The sequence below is a fragment of the Ceratotherium simum genome, chromosome 3 (assembly GCF_057802395.1).
Source record: "Ceratotherium simum simum isolate JZ-2026a chromosome 3, ASM5780239v1, whole genome shotgun sequence".
NCBI classification, from domain to species: Eukaryota; Metazoa; Chordata; class Mammalia; order Perissodactyla; family Rhinocerotidae; genus Ceratotherium; species Ceratotherium simum.
In genome coordinates, this window is record NC_141902.1 from 14,746,796 (window position 1) to 14,758,825 (window position 12,030).

The window sequence follows — 12,030 nt, forward strand, 5'->3', positions numbered from 1 at the left end:
AAAGTAAGTCCTGGGTTTTACAACTAGAGTATTTGAAGCAGGCTAGTTAATTTTTTTTTTTTTTTTTAAAGATTTTATTTATTTATTTTCCCCCCAAAGCCCCAGTAGATAGTTGTATGTCATAGCTGCACATCCTTCCAGTTGCTGTATGTGGGACGCGGCCCCAGCATGGCCGGAGAAGCGGTGGGCGCCGGGGATCCGAACCCGGGCTGCCAGCAGCGGAGCGCGTGCGCTTAACCGCTAAGCCATGGGGCCGGCCCCAGGCTAGTTAATTAGGCTTAAAATGTTTCATATCTTTGCAGCTGGCTAAGACTTTATTATATCTTTTAGTGTATTTGATTCTTTTATATGTCTCCAAATTACCCTAACTTATTAGAATGTTTGTTTGTTTAAAGGGGAAGAAAAATGGATGAAATTTAAGAATGGTAAGAATTATAAGTGGAAAAGTCTTCTCATAGGCAAGTAAATGGAAGCACTAAATAGGGAACATATTCAGTTCTTTGAGTGTATTAAAGCTTATAGAGTAAAATGTGAAATTTAATTGCTATCACAGGAGTTATTGAGTATTTACTATATGTTAGCATTTTTCTTAGCACTTTACATTTATGTGACATATTTGAGTATATTTAGTAGTTTCATTGTATGTTCCTGAATTAAAATAAGCAATAGAGTTAAAATTATTGGCCAGTATTCTTTTTATTATTTTTCTTGTTCTTAAAGGTAGATAGATTCCTTAATTTTAGAACCCTTGAACTTTAATGGACCATCTTCTTGGAAAATAGTTTACTTTTTGGGTGAAACTATAATGAATCATGGTTAGCACATTGACTCATTCGAAGCAAAGTATAGTTGAATGGTGTAGAATGAAAATTGGTTAAGATAATAACATACCCAAAGCACCTGCCCCAAAATATGTATATGTAGATTAAACGAACTTCAGTACTTTTTTAGATTTAAGATTCTTTTGTTATTTTAGTTTAGTTTTGTTTTTGCATTGCGTTATTGTCTTGGAGAAGAATGAAATTATGTAAAAGCTCAGAATTTTCATTAAGGTATTATTTTCTTTTTCTAGCTTAAAGCAATAAACGTAGATCTTCAAAGTGATGCTGCTCTGCAGGTGGACATTTCTGATGCTCTTAGTGAGAGAGATAAAGTAAAATTCACTGTTCACACAAAGGTAAATGTGATTTTGTGTTTGTATTATTTTAGCTATTTATTGTAATAATGTTACATTTGTAATAATATATTGACTGGAACTTTGGTTTTGAACATAATTAGAAACTATTATAGTTTATAATTCATTGCTACTATTTAAAAAAAACTTTTTAAAAAAGTTTCTTCTGGTACTTTTTAAAGATTGACACTTAAGAATTAATCATAGAATCTAGGCATAATGCAAATATAATTTTCTGTAGACTTTTAGTAATCTTTTACCATTCTTGTTACTTTCAATTTTGTGTTCCTTCAGTTAATCAAATTACTGTCTTACAAATAATTTTCTCTTTAGATTTCCGTTCTCAGGCACATTTTCAAATTGCGGATCTATTTTCCTTTGTTTAAATAGTTGAGCTTGATATATGTATATCAATAGGATAACTTTTAAATAATGGTAGCGGTGCAATATAATAAGAGGCTGTCAACCTATTTCTCAGAGATCACAAGGTAATTTTGTCTGAGTGTCTCAGGGTTTTCATAATAGAGTTTAAGAGTACTGATGATCTTTCATATGAGACTAATTTAAAAAAATAAAATATAAAATGTTTATTAAAAGCTTTTTAGTGTGATTTTGATTTTTATTCGAGAGAATCTTTATCTTTGCAGAGTTCATTGCCAAATTTTAAACAAAATGAGTTTTCTGTTGTTCGACAACATGAGGAATTTATCTGGCTTCACGATTCCTTCGTTGAAAATGAAGACTATGCAGGTTACATTGTAAGTGTTGAGGTTCCATTTTAATCCCATGTTTAGGAGCTTTTTAGATACTTTATTATGTGTTGAAATCTTGTTAAGCATTTTTAGTGAACTGATGTAATTTTTAAAAATTGCCAGTTATAAAACATAATTGGCTAAAACCTTTCATCCTGAGTTGTCTTGTTTGGGAGCGTGGGAATATAGGTATGTTCTGCTCCCTCATTTAAACTTAAATTCTTACTATTTATTAGAATTGAAAAGGGCTTGTCCTATGGGTTAATTAAGGGATGTTACAAACCATCCTGGTTCTGACCCCTTAGGTAGACAGATCTTTAGAGTTGGAGGGCTCCTTAAGAGGTTATCTAATCTAAATGTGCACCAGATGTTGCGCCTCACCTGTTGACCACATTCAGATTTCTGAAACTTAGTTTCATTTGATTTCCTTGAAATCATCCTGACCTGATTCCATCTTCATACTTGTGGTCACTCCTTCTCAGTCATTTGCTTCTTTTTCTTTTCTTTTCTTTTCGATGAGGAAGATTAGTCCTGAGCTAACATCTCATTGCCAATCCTCCTCTTTCTGCTAAGGAAGATTGGCCCTAGGCTAACATCTGTCCCCATCTTCCTCTATTTTTATATGTGGGATGCCGGCCACAGCATGGCTTGATAAGCAGTGCTTAGGTCCGTGCCCGGGATCCGAACCTGCGAACCCTGGGCTGCCAAAGTGGAGTGTGCGAACTTAATCACCACGCCACCGGGCTGGCCCCGTGCTGCTTTTTCTTTCTACAGCTCAGTTTGGTGGACAGCTGGCAGTGCATTCTTTTCTTTTTTTTTTCCCACTATTACTGGTTTATATAAAGGATACAACTCAGGAGCAGCCAAATGGAAGAGATGCATAGACAAGGTATGGGGAGGGCGGTTGGCGCAGAGCTTTCATGCCCTCTCCAGGCGCACCGCCTTCCTCCTCCTGGCATGTCATTGTGTTCACCAACCTGGAAGCTCCTTCTCTTCTCATCCTATTTTCACCTTTTTTTCTTCATCTTCTTGTCTGATGGCATTTTCTTACTACTTTCTCCTTCCATAGGCTAAACACTCCTCAAAGACCATGACCCTCTTATCTATCTTTATATGCCCATTGCTCTGCCTCATGCCTGCACATAGTAGACTCTGTGTGCGGGCGTCAGTGAATGTTCTGAACTATACGTGATGCTTTGTTCCCTATTGCCTTCCTTGGTGTAACCCTTTTCTTGTAGTCCTTCTCATTTAACTTTTCCCCCCTACTTAGCTTTTTTCCCTCTTGTCTTACTTGCTCTCTTTACTTTCCATCATTTCCCCTTAACAGTTCTTACTTGTAGCCCCTTCCTCCTACGATAAATTTTTTTCTTATGTCCTTCCCTAGAGTGACATGTCTCTGCTAGATCTTATATTTTTATTTAAGATAAGTGCTTACTTACTCCTTTACTGTGGGTGAATAGAATGAGGTTAGTCATTAATCTCTGTCGTATTGTCTTGTTTTTAAGTCAGTGCTTTCTACTTCTGGTACTCTCCTCCAATCGAGAAACCCTTTTTAACATCCCTTGCTGGATCTTATTATTAGCATCCATTAATTTTAAAAAACACAGTAGCGTAAAGCTCCTACGAATTCATTAATATAAAAAAAAATGTATTTAATCATGCTATCTGCATACTTTTGAAAAATGGTATGCTTATTTGCTATACATACTCATTTAATATATGGTCAGAACTTAATGTGCATGTACATTTGAGGACTCTAGGTTGCCACATAGGAATCTGCAGATTTATGTTTGGGAACTACTGTCCTAATACCAGGAAATATTGCTCAGCTGTATTTCTTCTTTAATGTAAAGCACCTGAAGGATCTTAATTTCTAGACCTAATCAAATTCTCTAATGTGACTTGGGATATTCCTGGTGCCTGGTTCATTCAGGATATGTTTAGCTCTCACAGAGACAGTCTTTTATGGTGGCAGTAGTACAACTGCGGCAAACAATTAAATAGTCTTTAAAATTAGTGATTTGGTTCTGTTATAGATCCCACCAGCACCACCAAGACCTGATTTTGATGCTTCAAGGGAAAAACTACAGAAGCTTGGAGAAGGAGAAGGGTCCATGACGAAGGAAGAATTCACAAAAATGAAACAGGAACTGGAAGCGTATGTGACTTTTTTTGTTGTTGTTAATTGTGCTTGTTTTAATGCCTTTTTTTGTGCTCTCTGATATCCCATCCTTTTAATCATTTCACCATAGTGACCCTTTCTGAAAGATGCAGGTTTAAGCCACACAACCAGTGTTAATGATCATGATCAGAGCCTACAGGAAAATTATGGAATAATTGCGTTGTAAAAATCTTTAAATTAATCTTTTAAATAGACTCTGAAAATTGAAAATGAAGGATCCAGAAGTTTATAAAAAATAGTAGAAAGGGAAATGTCTTTTTAAAGCAGAATGTAAATTGTTTTTTTTAATTTACTTACAAGGCCTTAGTCATTACCAACCTAGTTCTCTTCTTTCAACACGTGCATACTACCAAAACTTCTGTTTCTCTTAGAAATATGCGCTGAGCAACTCTTTGCATACATTCTGTTTTCTTTAAAGAAAAATGTATGTGGGGTGTGTGTGTGTGTAATTTCCCCCTCCTCTTTTCTCTGCCTATTGCTTCTGGCTGAAGGGAAAAGAGTAGGAGCAAAGTAAAGTGAGAATAGTTTTAAAATATTTTTCATTAAATGATTATTAGTTTCATATATACTAGAAATGTATGAAATCCTTGAAAAAAATTGAGATGATTTCTATTTCATTTTTATTGTAATTGCTGAACATGCAGAATTTTTCCCCTTTTATTAAACGTGTGAAGTAATTTTGGATTTGCCATGTATTGTTTCTCTGTATTTTGAGAATTGTACAAGGAAAGAATTTTCCTTGCATTATCATCACTCTTTCTGGTCATTTCTCCCTTCATGCATTTCCTTTTCTCCTCTTCCACTTACTTCAGTTTTCAAGCATATATTCACACTGCTACTAGACTCTTCTTGAGAATGCTAAACTCTCTTGACAAGATAAATTAGCAAAGTAGGTCTTCTTTGTCAAAGTATAAGGTGACAGATATTTTAAGAATTCTGTCAGTGCTGGGTGCGAGCAGTAGTCTGATAGCAGACAGGTGTATACTTACAGTTTATAAGACTGAAAACTGGAAATTAGCAGAGCAGATGAATATTGAAGAATCTGTGGTTTTCCAGTGGCCCTGATCATGACTCTTTTGTGGTCTGGTTAGGGGTTGGATAACAGAGAACCTTGGGTTTATTCTACTGCTACCTCCATCCTCTGCATCCTTCTTTTTTGTCTTCACTGAATGACTACCCTCACAGAGATCAAACTTCTCCCAACATTGGTCCTGCTGGTTTTCTGGTATGTAAAACTTATCCTCCTTGCACGTAGTTGAAGCAAGAATGTTGGGCCTTTTCCTTGAGTGTTTTCTTTTCCAAACTGACATTTGTTACTACTATATGATCGCTATGATTCACTGATGATATTAAAATATTTTAAACACAGTTCTTCAGTGTAATGGCAAAACTCAGTCTCTCCATGGTGTGTTTGTTTCTTGTGTGTTTGGGTCATTAGATGAAAATATGCTTACTGAGGTTTGGGTTTTGGTATTTTTTGTGCTAAGGTGTTTAAAAGCAGTGCTTATCTAGAGATTGAATCATTAAGATTGTGTCAAATAATTTGTAGTATACTTTCTCTGGAGTTGAAAACACACACCCCTATAGTTACTTTAACATCAATTTGCATCAGAAGAAAGGTTCATAAAACCTAAAAATATTAACATTTAAATATAAATACTATTAACTAGCATGAGGTCTTCTCAGAGCTGGGTTTTATATACTTTGTTAACCAGTTCAACTAAAACCTTTGTTTATGGATTATATCTTTGTACCTCTAATTTTGCATTTGGAATAATTCAAAAAGTATTTACTGAAGAAATTGTTGCAGATGCTTTTCTAGTTGATACGGTGTTTTACCTTTAATTTTGTATATTGTTTCTAGTGAATATTTGGCAATATTCAAGAAGACTGTTGCAATGCATGAAGTGTTCCTGTGTCGTGTGGCAGCACATCCGATTTTGAGAAAAGATTTAAATTTCCATGTCTTCTTGGAATATAATCAAGATGTGAGTATTGAATTGATTAAAGCAGTGATTGAGGTTTATTTTTAGAGTCATTGGAAAAGGCAGGGAGTAGTTAGAAAAGGCTTAAGGCCTTTTTATAATGTTCTTATTTTTCAAGGCAGTTTAAAAATGACGCTTTTTCAGTGGTAATGCAGTATTTCAGTAAAACTTGAGTAGATTAATTAAAGAAATGATGGTAAATCATGTTATAACATGGGACATTGATTTTCATCCTGAATTGTGAACTTCTTAAGAAATAGGGTTATCAAATTGATTAGTATTTCCTGAATTTGAGTTTGGAGTCTTCTCAAGCCTCATGGAGAATTCCTCCCTAAGACTGTTCCTTAGGGAGGTGCTTGAGCTAAAGAATTCCATATTGTTTTTGGGTTAATAGTGACTCTTGATCTGTTTAACTGACCTTCTTCAGTGCTGATCGCTCCTAATTTTCCTCCCTCTCTTCCTGCCTGAAAACTCCCTTATAGTGCAAAAAGAGAGATTGAGGTGGTGGAACTTTAAAGATTTCTTCATTCATGGTGCTGGCAAAAAAACTTATAGTGGATGGGTGATACGGATCTTGGGATCTATATTTGGATGACAAAATAAACTCATAATTTTGGCAGAAAACAAATGTAGCGTGGTTCTTGTTTGCTTACAAGTTAGCATCAAGGTCAAATAATTTTGTGTATATAAATTTGCCCTTCTGGTTTGGTTTTAGTAGATATGACAATAATAATGTCCTGAGTCTAACAGTAGAGAAAATGAAAATTTTTAAAAGGGTATGCAGTAATTTAAGATCACAGAAATAGAGCATTTTAAGGATGGGTACTTTCACAAGCATAAATGTGGTATGTGGTACTGGCATATGGTCATTTATAACTAGAAATTGTAAAGAATGCTGGCTATATCATGAATTATAAGAAGCTGAAAATGATTCATAAGTAAGATTGTGAAAGAACACGTGACAGAATGCTGTCATCACTTTTTTACCTTTAAGTTTGTTTTTGCTGGGCCTTATTTATGGCCTGGGCTAAAGCCTCAGTAATAATTTGGTAGAGCAGCATAGGTATAAAGTGAGGCATGGTGATCTGAGTACAAGGCCATTGAGCTAGAGTAGCCTTGCGCTCCGAGTACTCTATCTCATTGCCACAGCCCTTAGTACTATCAGAAATTACGTATCTGTATTTTTAAAATTTGTTTATATATTCATTATCTAGTTCCCTCTACTAAAATGTAAGCTCTCTGAGAGTAAGACTTCAATTTTTCACCACTGTATCATCACTATTTTAGGATAGTGCCTGGCAGTTTAAGATACAAAATAAATATTTGTTAAAATAATAAGTGAAAAATTACTAAATATTTAGATCAGCTTTATCAATTGCTTTCAGAAATCTTAGGATTTCCTAAGTTTTCTCCCACTAAGGTAGATTTCTTTTTCTTCCTTACAAACTAATATATGCTTAATAGAGATAATGATGATGATGCATTATAATAAACTCTTAATATCAGCAAATGGTGTTTTGGAGAAAGCCTAAAAAGATGGACTGGAAAATGTTTTGCAAATATTCTTTAATAGTAAGTGTTTTAACAGGTTGTAGAAGATTATGGGCTCAAAATTAAAAGGTTTTTCTCAATCTTGTTTGTAATGCTGTTTCTCAGATCTTTTCTCAGTTCAGTGTTGCTAGAAAAGAAATCTGTATGTGCTGGTCTATTATCTAAGTTTCAGAGGGTCACAGGATTGATGAGCTTTTGAAGTAGGGCCAGGGTGTCTTGAAGTCTAAAAAGGCCGTTGGGGCATACGGGAGGTCTAGAAAGCTTGTTCCAGCTGTAGTTGCATGAGAAATGGCCACTGCTGCAAGGAGTGATTGCCTTTAGTATTGCTTTACTTAATGTAGCTGTGCACCTTCTCTGTTTCCAGTAGGTATAGTCTGAGTCTACTTAACAGTAGATTAAATATTTAACCTATGTAACACTTGAGCCTCCATTCATTCTTGCTACCTCATCAGTGGCCACATGCAGGACCTTGCCATGATGCTGACCTGCTTGACCTCTGAGTTCTTAAACCCTAGTATTATAGACCCCAAAAGTAGCCTTCCGTCCTTATAGCTTTTTTTTTCCCTATTTCCATTATAGTTGTTCTTTGACTCACTGATACATCTAGACACTTGACCTTTCCTTCATTTTGACCCTGTTAGCAGCCTTTTTGTCTTTACCTCTGTCATCTAGCCTAGAGTCCCTGCTCCATCATTTATAACAAGGTTATGACTTTAGACAGCTCTCTCCCATTTTCCGTAAAAGCTAATTTCAACTTGCAGCGGTTCCTCTTGATAGATAATGACCTTATTCTCAGGAAAGTGGAAGCCAATCAGAAATCAAATCCATGAACTTCTTATATCCTCCACAGCCTTTAACCACCTTGGCAGCCACACTCATTTATTAGCTTTCTTTTGTTTTGTTTGTTGGGTTTTTTATTTTGCTTCTTCTTGTCCAATCTGGATGTCTTCTATTTCTTTTTCTCATCTAACTGCCCTGACTAGAGCCTCCAGTGCAGTGTTTCATAGAAAAGACAAGTGCAGACATCCTTGTTTTGTCCTAATCTTAAGAGGGAAGCATTCACTATTTTACTCTTTATTTAGTATGATGTTAGCTGTGGGTTTTTCATAGATAATCTTTATCAGGTTGAAGAAGTTCCCTTCTATTCCTAGTTTGTTGAGTGTTTTTGTCATGAAAAAAATGTTTTTATCATGAAAAAGTACATCTATTGAGATGATCTTGTGGTTTTTGTCCTTTATTCTATTAATATGTTCTATTACATCATGCCTTTCCATTTTGACTAAGATATCTTTCTAGCTATGCTGGATCCCATGTACTTCTGGATCTTTGGGATCTCTTCTGAGTTTTCCTCTTAACTCTGTGGCCCCTTCCCAGTCTCCTTCATGGGCTTTTCCCTCCATATCTCCATTCATTTAAATCTGATCTTTCCAAGGTTCCGCATTGAGTTCTCTAGGAGTCTAGAAGTTCCTCTAGACTTCTAATTTTATAAATTCTCCCTAAGTGATCTGATCTACTCCTGTGGCTTCAGATACTCTAATATGCTCTTAACTTATAAATCTAGATCACTCTTGAGTCCCAGCCATATTTATTAAACAGCCTCCTGAAAAGCTCCATTTAGTTGTCCTCTTGGCATTTTACCCTCAGCTGAACTCTTCTTTAAACCTGTGCCTCCTTTTATATTCTCCATCTCAAAGAAGGTATCACCGGGGCCGGCCCTGTGGCTTGGTGGTTAAGTGCGTGCGCTCCGATGCTGGTGGCCGGGGTTCGGATCCCGGGCGTGCACCGAGGCACCACTTCTCCGTCCATCCTGAGGCCGAGTCCCACATACAGCAACTAGAAGGATGTGCAGCTGTGACGTACAACTATCTACTGGGGCTTTGGGGGGAAAAATAAATAAAATCTTTAAAAAAAAAAAAAAAGAAGGTATCACCACCTCCAAGTTCCTTAAAACCTGAAAATTACCCATGCCTACTCCTATTCCCTGTTCCTTTGAGGAGTCACCAAATCCTGTCTGTTTTATTCTCTTACTGTATTAGGAAGGTGTCCACTTCCTTCCATTGCCAGACCTAAAGATTAGTTCTGACTTTCATAATTCTTGCCTGGGTTATTGAAGCAACCCCCAACTAGTTATTCATCCTCCAGCCTAATCTTTCTCACCCCCTAAGTCTGTATTAAATTCCTTGGATGCTCCCCTAGTGTCCTGTGAATACCTCTAACATTATACTCCTCACACTGTATTTAATCATATGCTTACTTCTCTGTATCCTCCTCTGTACCATAAGTTATTTAAGAGTAGGGACCACCTCTTAATCATCTTTATATTCCCAGCACAGTGCCTGACTGTAATAGACATTCATTAATGGTTTGTTAAGTGAGTGAATTAATAAAAATGTAGTATAAAAAACAAACCAGAGTGCATTGGGAGGCCTAAAGATAGAGCAGTGAGGGGCCGACCCCGTGGCTTAACAGTTAAGTGCACGCGCTCCGCAACCGGCGGCCCGGGTTAGGATCCCGGGCGTGCACTGATGCACCGCTTCTCCAGCCATGCTGAGGCCGTGTCCCACATACAGCAACTAGGAGGATGTGCAACTATGACATACAACTATCTAGTGGGGCTTTGGGGAGAAAAAAGGAGGAGGATTGGCAATAGATGTTAGCTCAGAGCCGGTCTTCCTCAGCAAAAAGAGGAGGATTAGCATGGATGTTAGCTCAGGGCTGATCTTCCTCACCAAAAAAAAAAAAAAAAAAAAAAGCGGTGAATTCTAACTGGGAGTTTGGAAGGATTTCATAAAAAGATGCCCTTTAATTTGGATGTTTAATTAAGTCTGAACAGAATTTTTGGTGAGAGGGGAGATACTATTTCAGATACAGAGAACCTAATAGTTTTGAGCTTCTTTTGAAAATTATTTGAAACATAGGACTCTGGGGACAGGGTGGTGGATGGAAAGGTAAGTTGAACCAGATTGTTGAAAGTCTTGAATACCATGCTAAGGATATTGGCCTTCATTTTCTGAACATTGTGAAACTCTGTAAAGTTATTGAGTAAGGAAGAGATGCTCAAAATTTGATTTTGGAAAGTCATCCCAAGCAGCCGAATGGATTGGATTGATGAGATGAGGAGTATTAACTAGTAGACCAATGTAGTAGTCTAGGCAAGAGATGATGAGGACTTCTGCTAGGACAGTGGGAATGGAAAGGGACAAATTTCAGACATTTGCTGATAGAATTTGAGCTTTGAGAGAAAGGAAGAAGTTGTAGATTATTTCAAGATTTTAATGAGAGCTGTGGGGTTTTAGGAAACATGTGGGAGTCCGAGAGACTGGTTGGTTGGATGGAGGGGCCGTGAATTTGAGGAACTGGAAAGAGGAAAAATTTGGAGATTAGATTATGAGTACTGTTTTAGGCACATCTAATGCGAGGTTAGCAGGATCTCCATGCAAGGTTATGATTTAGGCAATTGGAAATAGGATCTAAGTTTCAGGAAAAAGCTTAGGTGTGATGATAGCGATCTGTGAGTCGTTTACGTGAAGGTGAGCATTGAAGCCATGGCAATAGATAAGGAAATTAGATGGGATGTTCCTTTACAGGGCACTGTGATATGGGGCACCAAGTGGTAGAGTCAGAGTTAGCTGCTTCTCAGTTTTGCGTTTAGATAACCATTCATGCCATTCAGAGCCATCTTGATATCCCTTGTACTGTAAGTTGTTGACTCCAAAACAGGACAAGAGATGATACTTGGATGAGTTCAGCATGGAGAATTTGCAGAATGTATTTTCAGAGCTTTTACAGAATCACATGATGGTATATTGTACTCCAATCAATTTCACATGTTTAAAGAAACTCCCCAGTTAAAATTTTTGTTGTCTTTATATTACATAGTAGTGTTTGACAAAGTATAGTGAGGGGGCTTCTTGCAATAGAGTTAGGAAATATGCTTGTAAAATTTGAGATATCTAGACCTTATTGTAGATCCACTGAATCTGAATCTTGGGGAGTGAGGCCACACTCCTCTTTAATGCCCTAAAGTTTGAAAATCACGGATACGCATGATGAAATTGCCACTTTATTAAGTTTAAAAACTCGGATCCTTTGGAGTTTGCCATTTTGATGTCAGAGAATAGAGAAAGCACTGCTTTCCATTTGTAATCTAAAAAAAATGCTAACTTAAATTTACCTTCCTTTCAGTTGAGTGTGCGAGGGAAAAATAAAAAAGAGAAACTTGAAGATTTCTTTAAAAACATGGTTAAATCAGCAGATGGAGTAATTGTTTCAGGAGTAAAGGTAAGATTTTACTTGATTAACAGAGGTATTGGTTTGAGAATTTACTTTTTTTAAGAGGGAGATAGATCGAGATTTCAGGTGTGCAGAAGGTTGTATTGGAGTAAG

The 12,030-nt window shown here is 36.7% G+C and overlaps 1 protein-coding gene across 4 annotated transcripts in view; it reads left to right on the plus strand.

Annotated features, from left to right (window-relative positions):
* SNX6 (sorting nexin 6) overlaps positions 1-12,030 on the plus strand; it is a 51,392-nt gene that overhangs the window by 11,547 nt on the left and 27,815 nt on the right. For 2 of the 4 annotated variants that reach the window (XM_087422672.1, XM_087422683.1), the window contains exons 3-7: positions 1,073-1,177; positions 1,822-1,932; positions 3,963-4,084; positions 5,973-6,096; positions 11,830-11,925. In XM_087422672.1, the coding sequence (XP_087278798.1) occupies positions 1,073-1,177; positions 1,822-1,932; positions 3,963-4,084; positions 5,973-6,096; positions 11,830-11,925 (558 nt within the window). Of the gene's footprint in view, positions 1-406; positions 426-1,072; positions 1,178-1,821; positions 1,933-3,962; positions 4,085-5,207; positions 5,334-5,972; positions 6,097-11,829; positions 11,926-12,030 lie in introns of those variants that run through there. The other 2 variants (XM_087422677.1, XM_087422692.1) reach the window with 2 other exon arrangements.